This window comes from Pteropus alecto, unplaced genomic scaffold, assembly GCF_000325575.1.
Source record: "Pteropus alecto unplaced genomic scaffold, ASM32557v1 scaffold95, whole genome shotgun sequence".
Classification (NCBI taxonomy): Eukaryota; Metazoa; Chordata; class Mammalia; order Chiroptera; family Pteropodidae; genus Pteropus; species Pteropus alecto.
Window position 1 is genome coordinate 246,664 of NW_006441071.1, and position 17,183 is coordinate 263,846.

General features: G+C 36.7%; 1 protein-coding gene across 3 annotated transcripts in view; it reads right to left on the minus strand.

Moving 5' to 3' along the window:
- Positions 1-2,101: 2,101 nt before the first annotated feature.
- Positions 2,102-17,183, minus strand: part of FOCAD (focadhesin) — a 252,868-nt gene continuing 237,786 nt past the window's right edge. For all 3 annotated transcript variants that reach the window (XM_025051385.1, XM_006918338.3, XM_015594517.2), the window contains 7 exons: positions 15,888-16,148; positions 15,141-15,230; positions 11,732-11,909; positions 10,043-10,140; positions 8,346-8,597; positions 6,261-6,336; positions 2,102-4,312 (listed from right to left, as the gene is read on the minus strand). In XM_025051385.1, coding sequence (XP_024907153.1) covers positions 4,239-4,312; positions 6,261-6,336; positions 8,346-8,597; positions 10,043-10,140; positions 11,732-11,909; positions 15,141-15,230; positions 15,888-16,148 — 1,029 coding nt within the window. In that variant the 3' untranslated portion in view covers positions 2,102-4,238. The remainder of the gene's footprint in view (positions 4,313-6,260; positions 6,337-8,345; positions 8,598-10,042; positions 10,141-11,731; positions 11,910-15,140; positions 15,231-15,887; positions 16,149-17,183) is intronic.

Consider the following 17,183-nt stretch of genomic DNA (forward strand, 5'->3'; position numbering starts at 1 on the left):
ATGCATTACCTGACGTAACCCAGGCAAAAGAATAGTACTCACAGCAGCAGTGCCTCTGGTGCTAAGGAAAAAAAAAAAGTAAAACTGCACTAAATCAAAACTCTTTAGATAATTTACTTCATCACTCAGCAAAAGTCTACCTAAAGAATACAAGTAAAACATATACACACAAGTAGTATCATCAGAACCCCAGAGCTTTTTATCAAAATAGTTGAATGAAAAGCAATAACACTTATTCCAAACATATTCATTCACTATAGATGCATTGTATTTTACTCTATATGCTTTTCAAGAAACATTCTTATCCTGGTCTTAGCTTTTGATTCAATAAACAGGTTAACCTGAGTAGAATGAGTTGATCCCTAGTCAGCTGCACACACATGCCTACATTCACTCAAGAAACACTGATTTTGTGCCTAAAATGTGCCAGGCACAGGTCAACATTATAAAACATTTCCCAGCCTTTCTGCAAACAAATCTGTTACTACAGAATGTACCACATCTTATGGGTTTCTTTCAAAAGTTGAAGTAGCCATAACATCAATATGTAAATGTTTATCTGGAGGAAGAAACTTATATTTATTTAAATTTATGTACAAAGACAACAGTTACATTTTATTGTGCTCAAGTATTAAAGTGATTTAAAATAAAAACCATCTCCCCTTTCCCCCAACATTTTCTTCCTCTCATTTGTTTATTTTTGCTTTGAAATATTATGTTTTCCTGTGATCAGATAATTTTTACTCTCTTCTTCTGGGTCTAAGTCATATGTTTTGATATGAACCTTTTCTCCAGGGCTTTTTTTTTTTTTTCTCCAACGTAATTCCAGGAAGCAGCGGTCACAGAATTAACTAAAGTGCCTGTTTAGAATGCAGATTCCCAGATTTCACTAAAGATCTGTTGAATCAGAAGCTTTGGTAATGGGCTGCTGAGCCTGCATTTTGATAGGTTCCTCAGATGATCCTCATGCACACTGAAGTTTGAGAACCACTGCTTTTGAGTCTAAAGTATTTCAGCTTTGGACAGAAAATTGCTATAATAAGAACTATTTAAATAAAAGCCACCATATAATATAGTTGTTTTTAGAACTGAGACGATGGCGCTTTTTCCTTATGCTTCTACAGTTTTTAAACATTCTAAATAGGAATTATTAACTATAATTAATCTCTCTTTGCTAAGGGTAGCTGGCATTTTAAATCTCCTCAACAGGTTACAGTCAATTCCATATGAAAATCAATTAGTAAAAAATATGCCTTGATTCATTAGATGCATGTGTATGTCCATAGTGTACTTTGTGGTATTCAACTGAACCACGGGGTCCTGTGAGAGAGATTGTGGTCTGGAGGTAAGAGCACTGTTTTTTTTTTTTTTTTTTTTGAAATCCAGCTCCAATATTTACTTACTGAATGACTCTCTGAATTCCACTTAACTGTCCAAGGTTGTTGTGAAAAGCAAATGAAGTATGGTAAATTAAACCTTTCTAAGTTTTAAAGGAATATACAGAAGTAGGAAATTGATAACATGTTCCCTGGGTGCTTTGCTTTATTACATGATGGTTTACTGATTCATATTTTTTGAATGTAAGCTCTACAAGCACAGGAATGTCATGCCTTGTTCACTTTATACCCCAGAGCCTTGTACAGTAGCACAGAGTAGACACTCATAATTGCTTGTGCAGCCTGACTTTTTGGATTACTACCAGTACATCCAGAAGGGGAAAAAAACCATTTTAAGAACTGTATCAGATTAGGTGATATTTCAATTATATCTGATTAATCTCAGAGTATCTCATGTTTAGAAGACATAGTTTTATTTTTTTTTTTTAACTTAAAGTATCTTAAGGACTACTTGCTTTTGGAATGTTTTAATTATTAAGGAGAACAATTTCTCAAGAAATTTCCATTATCTTCCCAAGTCCTAACATATATGTAGTTGGGTCTATGTTTAAGCATTATAACTACTATTTTTCAGTGAAACATATAAAAGTGATAGCATTTCTATTACATTTTAGAATTTATAAAGCATATTGTTATGTTCTTTTAACCCTCACAACTACTGTGTGAGCTAAGTTATTCCTTTTATCTAAGAAATAAAACCAAAGTCAGGGAGTCATCACTGTCATTTTTATTCAGTTTTATGTCCAATAATTTAGCTGGATATTATTTCACAAGTTCCCTATGTTTGATAAGAATTGATCTTTCTAAATTACAATTTAAAAAAATTTTGTACTGTTTATGAAGATAAACATTACATGCAACTCACTACTTCATAAATACTATATATATCATGTTTTTTTAAAAAAGACTTTAGAATTTCCAGAATTAGAATAAAGTATTTCCTTCCAGAAAATATAAACGCATATTACCTTATTCAGGATCAGAGCAATGATGATACAGAGTTATACCTAACGATGATATGCTGTGAGGTGTTTTTCCACAAGAGTGATGAAGGATGTGAACTGTTCCAGCCATATTCTGTCCCCTGGTTCCATCTGAAATTCCTGCAGCTAAGAATAGGCTAGTTGGGGTCAGAGATAGAAACTAACCAGGACCCTAACTATAACTGTGGCTTTAAGAAAGGCCTCATCCTCAACCAAATGATCTGATTTCTAAAAAAGCAAGTTATTAAAATGTTTACCAAAAACCTAAAACTATGTTCAAAGTGACTTATTTCAAGACACTATTTGAGTCCTTAACAAAGCCTTACTCCTTATATAATTATATCATCAATATCTTTGGTTAAAATTATTTGGAGAAGTTAGCTCTGGCAATGAACTTCAAAAAAAGGTTATTACAGCCTATTAATTACCATGGAACCACTGCATTACAAATAAAACACAAAGAAGATTTTAGGCACTTTAATGGATCTCAACATCCGTTCCAAATGTACGCTTCTCAAATCAAGAATCAGAGTGTTTGGATACTTCTGAGACACATAACATGGCTTTAACCCCAGACATTAATTTGTTAGTATATCCCGGCATACTCTTTGCCTTGGCAACTTACGATTTCAAAAACAGAAGATGACTTGTAAAGAAACTTTTCCTTTTGTATATACTTTAGAACATCTGGTCTGAAAAAGCAGAGACTTCTGGTTTCTAGAGAACAAAGTGAAATATCCTAAGGGAATAAGTTAATTTTTACCTGAGGTCATAACATGTAACCAAGAAAAACAGTGTTATTATTCCAATGACCTATATCTTAGAATGTTGAGATTTTGGAACTTTTAGATTTTCAAATTTAGAATCTTATATTTTAGACTCTTTAGAGGCTCCCATGAATAGAAAAATCCTATAAATTTTATGCTCAAGATTGCTGAAGACAAAAAGGGGGACCTGGAGAAGAGAAGATAAAGGTATATCTTATTACCTCCCTTTTGAATTATTCTGCTTTCCTGCTAAGGGGAGGAGAAGGGACAGAGTATGAATGGGAAGAGACTAGGCTAAATCAAAAAAGTCAGTCCAGGTTTAGAAGTTTGGGCTGATTCTTCATCCTTTCCTTGAGCATTAGTAAGCTGCCTGCTGGTTCAGGGGAAAGAATGCAGAGTGGTTCTTCGGTGCCCACTTCCTCTTCAGTGTCCTTGACTGCCATCCATGTTTGCAAACTGGCCCAGGAATCTAAAGTCCTTCAACCCATGAAGGACCTGTTCCCTTACACTGTAGCCCTTAAACTTCCCCATTCCAGAGGCTTGTTAACACAAGACACAGTTATTTCTTTCATCTGATTACAGCAATCTGTATTAAGCATATTAAACCATTTAAATGTGTACAGTAGTTTCAAGAGAGTGTTTCATCTAACTCATTGAGCCAATGAATAATATCCTATAGAAACTTCATCGGAAATAGATCATCAAAATGATGCCACTGTCACCACTATAGTTTGGTTTTGGTAGCAAAACCTTCCCTGTGCCTTAAAAGTCACAAGCACAAAATTCAAGAGATTATTTTACTAGAATGTAGGGAGGATGAGATGATGTAGTCAATTTTCATAAAGAAAATCTTCAGATTGAACTCTAACCAAATATAAGAAAGTTCAAGTTCTCATTTCAGTTTCCACTGGCCTGAGTACCAAAGCAATGCCTCCTCTCTTGGCCTGCAAGGTTCAAGATGTCAGTTCATGACCCTTAACTTTCTGCATCATGTCTCAGTGATCCCAGACACAGATTCTGAAAAAGTCTTCCATTTGTATGGTTTTCCTTCCTCTTCCATCTGAGAATGCGGCTGGCTACTGCAAAACTGTTCACCAACCATACGCTCTGGTCCATATGGCTTTCTTCTTAAACTCGGGGAGAACTCTCAAGGATAGCAGGGTGGCTAAGGGGACAAAAAATAAAGTGCACTATTGTTTTTGGTGGAGCTGCATTTGAAACGGTCATTTAGATCAAAAAGGTGTCAGAAAAGAACTTGGCTTTTTCTCACTTGGCTAATCTTCAAGACTAACAATTCCCATCAAGGCTTAGGCAGAATTTTAATGGCAGAAAACCATTAATAAAGGCTTGGAAAAAGAGTTTTTAAAAAACATGTATTTTAAATGTTATCCTGCAACCAGTTAATGGGAAATTCTGCAGAACTGAAACAAAAACTGACTTTAGGGATGCTGGTGATTTTTTTCCCCCCTTAATCTAGGTGATTCCATAGGTGTGTTCCCTTTGTAAAAATCTACTTATGTCTTGTGTACTTTTCTACAGGAAAATGACTTTTCCGTTAAATGTTTAACTAAAAGGTAAAAAAAAAACCCCAAACTGATCCTATAATGAAGCTAGGTTCATGGGCTCAATGAAGCAAGCATAAATGTACTATAAACTATATCTGAACATATACCCACAAGTCCACAGCTTTATCTGTCATGGGTCCCTCAGGGATCAATTTAAAATAAGAAAGTTCTGTGTAATGCCTCTAGGTAACTTAATAGATATCTTATTTTGGAATACTAATATAGATATATTGAGATGTTATTTAAAATATAAATGTGAAGGAATGTAGGTAAGTCAGAGTTATACAATTCTTGTTTGTATATATAATCAAGTGAACATGTACCTCTTTGACCCCAATAACTATTTTCCTCATTGTTATCAATTGTTTATCTTCATGACCTAAGACAGTATGCGTATGGAGCAACCAGTGCTATTATGGACCCATGGCCATTAAAAATGAGTCCAAACACCCAACACAAATGGAGGAAATCCTAGCAGCAGGTCTTGAGGGATAGATCAGTGGAAACATGTTAGACCCTGGCTCTCATTCTCAGTGAGGTTCTGTGGTTAATCAGAATCCCCTTCACATACATGCCCTTCACATACATGGGGGTGAGAAGGACCAGAACTGACACATTAGGGAATTATTGCTTGCTTGGCAAGTAATATGTTTTACCATACTTAAAGTATGGTCATACTATGACTCCAGGCTGGAGATAGGCCCAATAGATGATCACAAGAGTTGGCCAACAGAAAACTTCCCAAGATGAGAATTTTCAGGGCAGTATCTGACAGCAAGTCAGGGGCGTCCACAGCAGTCACTGGTAGGATCCAAACCTCGACAGTTCCAAGACACAGATGACAGTACAAGCTGTCCTGGGCCACAGAGCCAATGCCTAAAAGACTTCTCAGATTTGAGTAAAAAAATCTACATAAATCTACATAAATCACAGACTTCCTCTGTTTGTAGATCCTACAGTCATAGTTTAACAAATCAATACAGGGATATTATAAAAAAAACAAAAACCACTTAAATGCTTGAAAGCATGGGAAATGTCCAACTCCTTTGGCAAAACACTATGTAGCCATTAAAAATACTATTATGAAGCCAGTGTAGGAACAGCTTTAAATGCTTTAAAAATAATTCTGACATAAAAAAGTGTCTGCATTTTTTTCAATTATTTATGATTATAAATATGGTAAAAGAACACCCATACACAGAACGGGCAAAAACTTCTCAAGAAAAATATCAAAGTTGTCACTGGCCAATGGGACTCTGTATTCTCTTTTTTCTTTTAAGGAATTTTCAAATTTTAATTCAAGTCATATTTTACAATTATAACAAAACATTTTAAAACTAAATAAAAATTAAATTTAAAGCGCTGGAACAACTCTTTAAATCCACTTCCTAATTCGAAATGCTACATGGTGACAGCTTCAGATTATTTCTCTACACTGAACCAAGATGCGTCCTTTCAGTAGCCAGCATACACTAGAGTGCTGTTCTGCAGCACAGACAAGAGTGGAAGGTTTTCACTTCTCTGGGACAGAAAGCATGGAAGTAATACCTTTTAAAAGATCCCTGGATTTTGCGGAGAGGGCTTCTTTAGGACTTTCCATGAGGTTGAGCAGCCAGTCAATGAACTAGGATGAAAATAAAGAACAGTATCAGTGAAGACAACCCTGATATCAGTAAGAGATCAGTTAGACCCGTGGGCCTGCATACATGTATATCAGTGTAACAGTACCTAGGCAATACATGCCTGGGCTAGGGGAGTGGACATGGGAAAGGGACTGGGCACAAGAGATGTTACAGACAGACACAGCTTCCATTCAGTCAAATGGCTCAGCAAAGTTAAACCACCTTCCCTTGCTAAACACCTTGAGTCCTGCTATAGGTTTTAAGAGTGACTGTAGGCATTGGCCCTGCGGGCGTCCTGTGTGTCATAAAGATTCTCTCATTACTCTAAGAGGCCTAGGTATGTCAAGAATCTTGCCCAATTCTACCCCCAACGAATAACAGAGTTAAGATTGAACCCAAGTACACTTGGATGCAAAGCCTCACACTCTTTGCATCATGCTACCTTCCACCTGGGTCTGTGTACATCCCAGGCCTACGCTCCTAGGCTGGGCAGTAAATAGAGAAGTGCATCAGATATAAGCCCCTGTTTCTAAAATAAACTATGTTTCTATAGATAAGAACAGTTTATGAAAGTTAAAATGCAAGAAAAAAAGCATAAAATAATTTACTAGGTAGAGCTACCTGAGTTAACTGCAAATAAACCCTGAAAATGAGGTTGAAACTCACTGTACTCATGAGTTTGATCTAGGATGCAGCCAAAATTGTTTTTGAATCAGATATAGGGCAATTTCATTAATGCCTGAATGCTGCCAATCTTGACTAATTTTAACTTTGGACACTGAAACTGGGAAGAGTAAAATAGAAAAAGAATATTCTTAATTCCCTGCTGTAATTAAAAGAGTTTTTCTTTATTTTCTTTTTCTCAATTTTGTTTTATAATATCCTACTGGTAAAGTACATAAACCAAGCACTAGAAATACACAATAGATGCAGGATGTCTACACTGTAGTCCAAAGTGAACATGGTATCCAAGGCCAGAAATAACATGAGGGGATACCACATTTAAATTTATTTTGATTTAAAATGAAACAGAAAACACAAAATTTGGGGCAATACTAATAATGTTTAGCAGGTTTAAGGAAACAAAGGTATTTTGAGACGCTGGGTGGAGCTGTGCATAGCTAAAGTGTGGATCCACAGTTCAGAAATATTTTTAAAGATTAGCGTTCCAGTTTTAAGAATAAGCCACATAAAGTGAGTTTTAAGCTTTCAACCTCACAAAAATCCAATTGTGATTAAATGGATTCAAACAACTATATTAAAATAAAGACAGGTCAGAGTCGTGTAATGAGAATTACAGGAAGCGCAATATTTTCATATGCTCTGAACACAGCTAATAGCCTGTGGGAATGTTAATATCTAAAAACCAAAAGATTGGATTTTCCTGAGGGCAAGGGTGGGGACATTAGACCTTTACAAATTTACTCATGTATTTAGCACAAGCCAGGAGCACAATGGGCATCTGGAACATGGCTGTAGGATGAAATGAGCTATGGGGAACCTTAAATACGATATAAGAAAATGTACGCTCTGGACTCACATTTCTCCTCAAAAGATTTCCCTAACCTACCCCCAGGAATTGTTGAGCACCGCCCCCCGCTCCTCATCACCACTGTATCCTCCTTTATCACACCATCTTGCAATCTTGAACTTGCCTCGCTGTCTGTCCTCACTCTGAGATTCTAAGCCCTCAGAGGCTTACTCATCATTTCATCTCCAGGATCAAGAACACACGTGCCTTCAATAAATGAATGCAAGTATAAACTTTTATTTACACCTTGCCCCCAACTGTAAACAAGTCGCTGCTGTTGTCATTGTTGTTGTTTTAATTAGCCCGAGGATGGGCTAGCCTCGGTCTCTAAGGCTCTGCATCTGTCTGAGATTTGGGGCAGAGTATGAAAGCCTGTGGTGCGATCCAAGTTTCACTGAACTCCCTCTTCAACTCTACAGCAGAAATTGCTGAGGAGACAATGGCCACCTGTGCTGATAAGCAGGTGGCTGACAACCCCACCTTCTGGGCCTGTTCCTTCCATGGCTCTTTCTGCAGCAGGAGAAGCATGCTACTGGGAAGGAGAGTGAGAGTCTCCTGTAGAGTGACCCTGTGCATTGGACTCCTGCCAAGGAAGCTTGATGCTGGCACAGCTGGGCCATTTTCCTGATGCCATGGCAACCAACTGGCACTGAGGCCGAGGAGGAGAGGGGCATCATGGTCTGCCCATGCAACCACTGCTGTTGCAAATATCAGCAACAAGAAGTCCAAAGCCTGCAATGGAAACAGAAACAAGCCTAGGTCACATGTTTTAACAATTCAAAGTAATACATTCTCCACATACACAGCCCCATCATGATGCAATATTATCTTCCCCTTCTCGCAACCCCTCCTCTGGCCCATCCCCCCCGACCCCAGACTACCCCAGAAGAGGAACTGGACTGAAGAACAAACTCTGTTTCTACACTTAATAAAAAGAGACTTTAGGGCTTTGGTAAGCTTTAGGGATCTTCTTCTGAGAAGACAGAGGGCCAACAGTTTCATTATTATTGCTCTAACATTTAAGGAGAAACAATTTAATTCCTAATCATACCGAGATCCAAATACTCTTCTGTCTTGGTGATTTCACAGAGATTAAAAAATTGAATGATATGGAGAGGGATATTTAGATTTACTATTATGTGGTTAAAACTGACTTAACAAAATATTTATAGTCTGAGTCTACTGAACAATAACAAATGATTCTCATGGATTTTAACAAATTTGTCTAGAATCTACCCATTTAGATTTTAGACTAAGCTAGACAATTGTAGAAATGGTAGTAATGGGCTATCTTTGAATTGTTGGATTATTGTGATTTAAATTACATTTCTTTCTGCTTATCTGTATTTTCTAGGTTTTAAAAGATTTTTGTAGAAAAGGCTAATAAAAATTTAGGAGATCAAAAAAAAAAGCAGATTATGCTAATTCAAAAAAAAAAACTCACAAAGTACTCCTCGATTTCTTAAAACTCCTAATCTCACTAAAATTCCAAGAACACACATAACCCTTCAGAAAGGCAGGGAAGAATTTTAAAGAACATTCCATATTGTGCACATTTTACTCACACAGAAAACATGTAAAACATGCCTAGAGAAAAAAATTATATCCCTTAAAAATACAAAGTGGGCAGCTAAGTCAAGAAAATGAGGAGTGAGAAAATGCTGTCATTATTTTATTTATTAATCTTTTTCCTTTTTAACTCACCCAATACCATATTTGGGGTCATTTTGAAGGTGTGCTGAAAACTCTAATATATGCACACATGCTTGTAAGTGTGCACATGTTGGTGCACACACAGATTGCTTGCATACAGTCTAGGAATCTTTTCGAACCAGGCGTGTGAGGCCATATTCTGGGCCAGAGTGGAGGCCACAGCCCTGTACCCAACCTCCTTCATGGGATCAAGCCCAAATACATAGAGTTCCCTCTCCAGCTAGTATCCTTTGTGTGCTGCCTGTCAAGGAAAATACTCTGTTGAAAATATTTTTCAAAGATCAGCTCTGGGTGTCTTCAATAGCCTGGTAAGAACATGTTTCCTTGTGACATCAGAGTTGTCACCACTGCTGTTTTCCCCACTCTCCCCGCTCTCCCCCAAAAAAAGGAAGGAAAGAAAGCTATAGGGGAGAATATAAATTCTGTATTTTAAGAAAGCTATAAATTACTCCTCTAGATTGTACCTCATCAAGAACCACATTCTGAACAGATGTTGACTGGTAAGCAATATTTCTGATATAACCCATCAGTTCCAAGAGCCATTCCATTCTCTTCAACACACCTGAAACAAAAAGGACATTTTCCTATCAGACGATAGTTTTTCCTTTGAAATGTAAAACAGAGCAGTAATAAGCATCATAACTCAAGCACAACACCTGGTGAGGATTTCCTGAAATAATTTCAAGTCCTCACAATACCTAAGACTTGTGATTGCCCATGAAGGTTCTTTGACACTATTCACATCAGATAACCATATTTTGATCCTTATTTTCAAAAACTAATTTATTCTTCAAACCTATCCACCCACTAGTAATAAAATACATTTAATGGAGTTTCTCTCTCAACATTAAACACACTAGGATAAATCTGGCATGCCAACTCACCAGTAATGTTCAATCTTGGATTAGTTGTTTTTATAGTCCTTTGTTTAAATGTTCCCTCCTACTTTATGCCATAATTACAAGGAATACCTATCCCAAAGTTATAAAAAGAAAAATAAAAACCAGCTATTATATGGTAACTAGAGAATAAATACTAACATAGATTTTTCTTTTCTTTTTTTAAAATGAGGATTCCCATTACAGTTAAAACTGCTTGGAAAGGTTCTCAAAATTTAGTGAATGAGAGGAAAATGTGAACTAAATTTGAAGGCCAGCTAGTTAGAGCCAAAGGCAATGTCAAATTTAGTTCAATTTGCTTCATATATCTTCATGCCTAATTGGGAACACCTACTGGATTTATTTTCCTGATACATTTTCGATTTAGAGCTAAAGAAAATCCTGTTTTTTCATCACAGGTTCATTTTTCATAGGACAAACACTACTGCAGATATGAGAGAACAATCTCAATTGCCAAAGAGAAGGAGGAATCAAAATTTCCTATACAGTATTGAAAAGAAGATTACAGTTATGTTTGTCAGTTTTCTCTCAGAACTTCAAAAATATAAGAGATGGAGAAAATGGGGCTCAGAAACAAGTAACTTGCCTAGGATCACAAGACACATCCAATCTGTTTAAGCCAGGTGCCATTCAGAACCTGCAGGTAAACTCAAGAAATTCTAAGCATATGACGGAAGGCATGGAAGGAGAAATGAAGGCATGCCCCTTTCAGATGATTATTAAAGCATAAATGTCTAAAATGGTCTAAAAGCTGCACATATGATTCATTAGCAGAGCTCCAGGCCTGGAATTTCTGGCTTGAGGGTGTAGTTTGCTCATCCAGATTTTATTCTTCTCACTCCTGAGAAGTTCTTCTATAGAATAACTAATTTTACTGTTGCTGTTTTCTTTTTTTGTTTGTTAACTGACTATCCAAAAGGCATTTTCACAGCCACATCAGGCAGAATCAATGGACATCTTGTCTACTTGAGAAACTGAAAGATGCAGCAGAATCTACCTAATAAACGTGTTTATATCCTCGAGAGCCAAATACAATATAAAAATCCTCGAAAGAATTCGCTCCCCTCTCCAAGAGTGAATGTTGTGGGCTGTAACTGCTCATTGTCATCTACGGTGCTCCTCATTTGGGGTAACAAGGCCTCACCTGTGTCAAGAAGCACTAAACCAGTTTTTAAGTTGTGGAAACAATTACAACTTAAAAGGGATGGTGGGCAGATCTTTTTGTTCCTGCCTTTGGCCCCAGGCCAGCCTCACCTGTGTTGGCATGGCTCACAATCCGTGCCTGGTATAAGCTGTGCAGTATCATCCAGGCCAGCGTGGCTTTTTCTTGGTGCTGCATAGCCACACGGAGCACATCAGTCAAGCCCACCAAGGGGAACCGCCCTTGAGAGACCAAGTACAGTCTGACAAAGGTGGCCTTTTCTATGCTGTTCTGTAAAAAAGCAAATTGTTCAGTTACTATTAAATTAACTGAAGTCATTACAGAACCCCAGGGCAAGGGCAAAACAGAGAGGGTGAGTCTGAGGTTGATTATTATTCCAAATGCTAAAATTGTTTATTTTCTACGGTGTGTGACCCATCTGCCTGTGTGTTCTATTAAAATGTACATGCAGCTAGAGGGTTGTAATGTTATCTGCTGTCTCTTCATAAAAATCATAAATGACTTCAGGGGATTAATTGGCGATGATATTTAGTAAGGATATACAAATAATGACAATGATAACTAACTAATACAGTACTTACATTGTGCCAGGCACCATTCTAAACATTTAACATGTATTAATTTTGTAGTTCACAAAATGAGGTACACAGACCTCTGGGGGACCTCAAGACCCTTTAGAAGGCCTGTGAGGTCAAACTCTAGTAATATTCATTGTATTTTTCAGTGCCACTTGCCATTTTTTAAAAAGCTAGTTTCACTTAAAACACCTTTGTAAATCAAAATTATTAGTTTCATTAAAACTTTGCCCTTGAGTACATATCTTTTTAATATTCTGTGTTACAAAATGGGAAGTGTGCATAAGGGACTTCTGTGTATCCAAGTATGATGGTTGTCTCAAAAAAAAAAAAAATGCTGTGAGATTGAATTGTGAGCTGAAACAGCCACTCTTCTCATGGAACACCATTTACTTGAATGATTAATAGACAAACTATGGTTATTTAAACTGAGTATCTGATAGATTATTTTCTTAAAATTGAAAAAGCAAGACTGTCACTTTAAGGAAAATATTTGACAGTATTTGCTGCCAATAATAAAATCTGAATTTTCAAGCAAAAATTAGATTTTTGGAAAATTTATATCTGCTACTACAAGTTTGGCAGCTTCCCAAAAAATAAAGGACTTTTCTGATGAGATTGCTGGCGATATCAACAAATGTGATGTTTTGATATTATATAATGAAATGTGTCAACATTTGGAAGATTTTAAAATGTAGCGATTCAAAATTTTCCAAATGGCCAATGTATATTATAAAATCATGCATTGGTAAAAGACCCAGAGTAAAAGATAGGCCAATGGATTTTAATGTAACAGAGTATGTGAAGGTCACTGAAAGGTTTCAGATTCCACACTACCACTAACGTACAAAAAACTGGTACAAAATTAAAGAAAGATATCCACAATTATCGGAAAAGTCTTTTAACACACACTTCCTTTTCTACATTCCATGCTCTACCTACATATCTGTATGAGGCTGGATTTTCTTCACATACTTCATAAAAACAATATCACAATAGACTGAAGAAGCAGCTATGTGCATCTAGCTGTGTTCAATTAAGACAAACGTTAGAGATTTGCAAAAATGTGAATCGATGCCACTTTTCTCACTAATTTCTTTGATTTTTCTGGAAAATATATATATTTTCTTTTTTATGTTAAGATGCAACAAATTTATTATTATTTTTAAGTAAATATTTTCCTAGTTTTAATTTCTAATGTGGTAAACATTGACAGATATGATCCATATAAATAAAAGCTCTTTGAAGGCCTCAGTAATTTTTAAGACACTAAAGTGATCCTGAGACCAAAAAGTTTGAGAACCACAGTATTTACTTTATTCTCACGCCAACCGTATGGAGTAAAATACTATTTTCATCCATCTGCTGCAGATGAGGAGACTGAAGCACAGAGGTTAGCTAACTTGCTTAAGGTCACAGCTATAGGTGTCAGAAAAGAAACAGAACCCAGAGAGTCTGAGCTCTTCACCACTACCTTATTCTTATCTCTGTTCTTTCCAGAAATGAAAACACTGACCTCAGTGGAACTCTTTCGGACACAGGAGAACACTATTTAGTATGTTCTATTTAGTATGGTGTTTTAAGAAAGCAAGCAAATAACTCTGAGAAACATGATTACATGCATTACTTCTGACTATATTACATGAGTGTAAGAATAGGATATAATAAAATACATGAATATAATAATTATGATAATAATTACTGAGTACTTGCCTTGGGTCAGGTACTTTTCCAAGAACTTAATTTGGATTAAGTCATTTAATTCTCAAATTAACCTTAGGAGGTAAGCGCTATTATCTTTCTTTTGTAGATGAGAAACCGAGGCAAAGAAAGGTAATGAAATGTAACCAAGGTCACATTGCTAGTAAATTAGAAAGCTGGATGTCAAGCCTTGGCACTGAGGCTCCTGAATCAAATCTCTTAAGCATTTCCTTATACTGCTTCTTCCTGCTTACAACAAACTCATCTTCAAAATGCTGATATTCCAAATACTCTAACAGTGGTTCTCAAACCTTAGGATGCACAATCACCCGGAAGAGCTGTTAAAACATAGGTACCTGGGCCCCACCTCCAGAGTTTCTGACTGAATAGGTCTGGGGGTGGGAGTTAAGAATTTGCATTTCTAATCAGTTCCCAGGCGATACTAATGCTGCTGGCCCAGGCTCCACATTTTGAGAATCATTGCCACATGATGTAGAAACTCAATGATTCGACAGAATAGGCAAACATTTCATAAAGAGGAAGAAATAAGATGTCCACAGCTATGTGAGAGCTCACAGTTCTAGCACTTTGGTATCACTTGGTATGCAAGGTTGCCATTTGAATAAGCATGTACATTGGGATATCATTATACTAAAAAATTACTGTTTATCTGCAATTTGAATTTAACAAGACATATTTTTTAAATCTGGCAACCTTACTGGAATGCTACTTTTTGCTTATTCATCATTGACTGGGTATGGGTGTGAAGGGTACTTGTTAATTATCTTGTGTCAGGGCTAATAGTGCTTGTATTTTAATCAGACACCTTTCTTCATTCCAAAAGGATAAGTATCAGGTGAAGAAAAATAAATGTGAGAACAGAACTATTTACTTATGCCTTCTATGTACCAGAAAGTTCTTTGGTCAGAATATTCCCATTCTTGTGGATTTTGTATTAAAGACATTGTCCTGTCATTTTTGCCCAGAGGTGGCACTAAAATGTTTTTGACAAAGTGATTAGGTTAAAATGTTATTCTTCCATCTATCCATCCCTATAACATTTGTTAAGAACCAGCCACACGACTAGGCTGGACACAAGACACCTGTGTGAAACAGAGATCGTTTCCTGAAATTAACCAGTAATAGGAAGCAAAACTAGCCTTGGCCACCTCTTCGATTGTAATTCCTACCTCAATAATGAAAAAATATATAGATATGTTATTACCTCAGTAATCTGAGCAATCCGATTGGCTTCATCATCAGTCATTTCCGAGAGGCACTGTGCTACACTGATATACAGCTCTAGATCATTTCTCTGGTAGAGAAAAAAACCAAGCATGTCAAAATACAATATAAGTATTTCTTAATGTTCTTAATTTTCTGGCAGATTAGTAGATTTGTTTATCTCCATGAACAGCAACTGGTATGATTTTAATTTTAACCAAACCAAAATGTGTGGCCAATTTTTATCATTTAAAAAACATCTTTCCTGTTATTTGGGTATTTGTTTGGCTGTACTTTCTTTTCTTCTTATCAGAATCATCATTCGAAATGAATTTTTAACTTCTTTGTAAAACTATAATTCAGAGGTCTGTTAGGGGAGGGGAAAAGCTAGTGTTAAATCACTTGATATGATTGGAGTATTGGACAACATGCCCAAGGATTCTATGGGTGTAAAGTGGACGGGTTTCCGAGCTTGCTCATCTCCTACAGGCATTTGGTAAAAGGTTTAAGAGCAAACTTCCTGGTGCCCACTGGTTAACCCGCTTCTGAGCTTGCTTAAGACTCTAGTTCTAAATATTCAACCTCAATTTAGATCTTGGAAGCAAACACATTCTTAGTAAAGAATGTGGTTATTTCTTGCTAGCCTTCCCACCACATTCTTAAAACATACACCTCCCTGCTTTGCCAAAAAGGCTTTAAAAAATCCCAAACATAAATTGTCAGGAATGTAAATATTTTTGTTCCTTACCCGAATCTTATTTGGCAGGAGGTCAAAAATTTTCCCAGTAGCTTCACAGAGCAGGCTCCAGAGGTGGTAGGCAGGGCTGGGCAGTTTCATAGCCTGGCTCAGACCTTGCAAGGCACTAGGGCATAACTCAGGACTGGAAAGTGGGGAAGCTGCTTGAAAAACTGCTACCATTAAGTTTTCCACAAAGCCCAGGATCTGTTCGTCAGAGACATGTTTGATCCACAGAGGTGCAGTTACCAGGAGGTATTTCTTAATATTCAGCTGGAGGCAAAATAGAAGAGGTCGGACATAAAAAGGCAAGTCTGGGTTTGCAACATTCAAAACTTCTAAGTCATCACTGTGTTTGAGAGTAGACTGAGAGAGAAAGGTTCAGGTAACTTCCTTGTTCCTCGTTTTCCTAAAGCTTCATGATATAATGGGCTACCGGTACATGAAATTTTGGCTCCATGGTGACTCATATGTATTTATGGTATCTGTCAATCCATCTGTAAACCACTCAGCTTAAACACTGGATCTTTTCAGTGAGGGAATAAAATGCAGCTTCTAAAAGTACATGACCGTTGCTATACAGTCTTAATGTCACATTCTCTGGCAAGAAGAGCTGAAGATGAAAGGCTCACCTGCTGGAAATCAACTAAACAGAATATCTGATATTATTAATTTCTTATTCTGAGGAACCACAGAGAAATAATAAGGGGAACTGGCATGCTGAGACCATTTCTGCCCAAAGAAGAACCAGCTGAGCATGTGAAACTGACCGTGGCATCTTAGAGTTCATGAGAGCTAAGAAAGGGCACAGTTGATAATAGCTCTGGGTCACAGATTTTAAGAGAATAGGCTTTGAAATTTTTTAGAAACTACGTGTGGTACTAAATCTAAGAGAAGTGTTATAAAAAAGTAAAATCTGATAAAAATCAGTAAATTTCAACAAAGATCAATGTTTGTTGTTGCATGAGCTATCTGAAGCTTACTTTAAAGAACATACCATTTCAGATCATTTTCTAAATGAAAAGGTATATAATTAAGAAAACGAATTCACAAACTTTATTAACAAAGGTAATGTGAAAGGTCCATAATCAAGCATGAATGCAAAAAAACTGGCACAGATCTAAAAGAGAAGTAGAAAGATCACTAAAACCTAGAAACTTCTGAGGTCAACAAAATAAGCTGTTAGTTATTCCTGATTCGAAAGGAAGGAGTTAATAGTTCAGTGTTTAAGACATGGACGTTGGAGTCACCCACACTCTCTTCCATATATCAGATTTGTGAAATTTGCTTACCCTCTGTCTCCTCAGT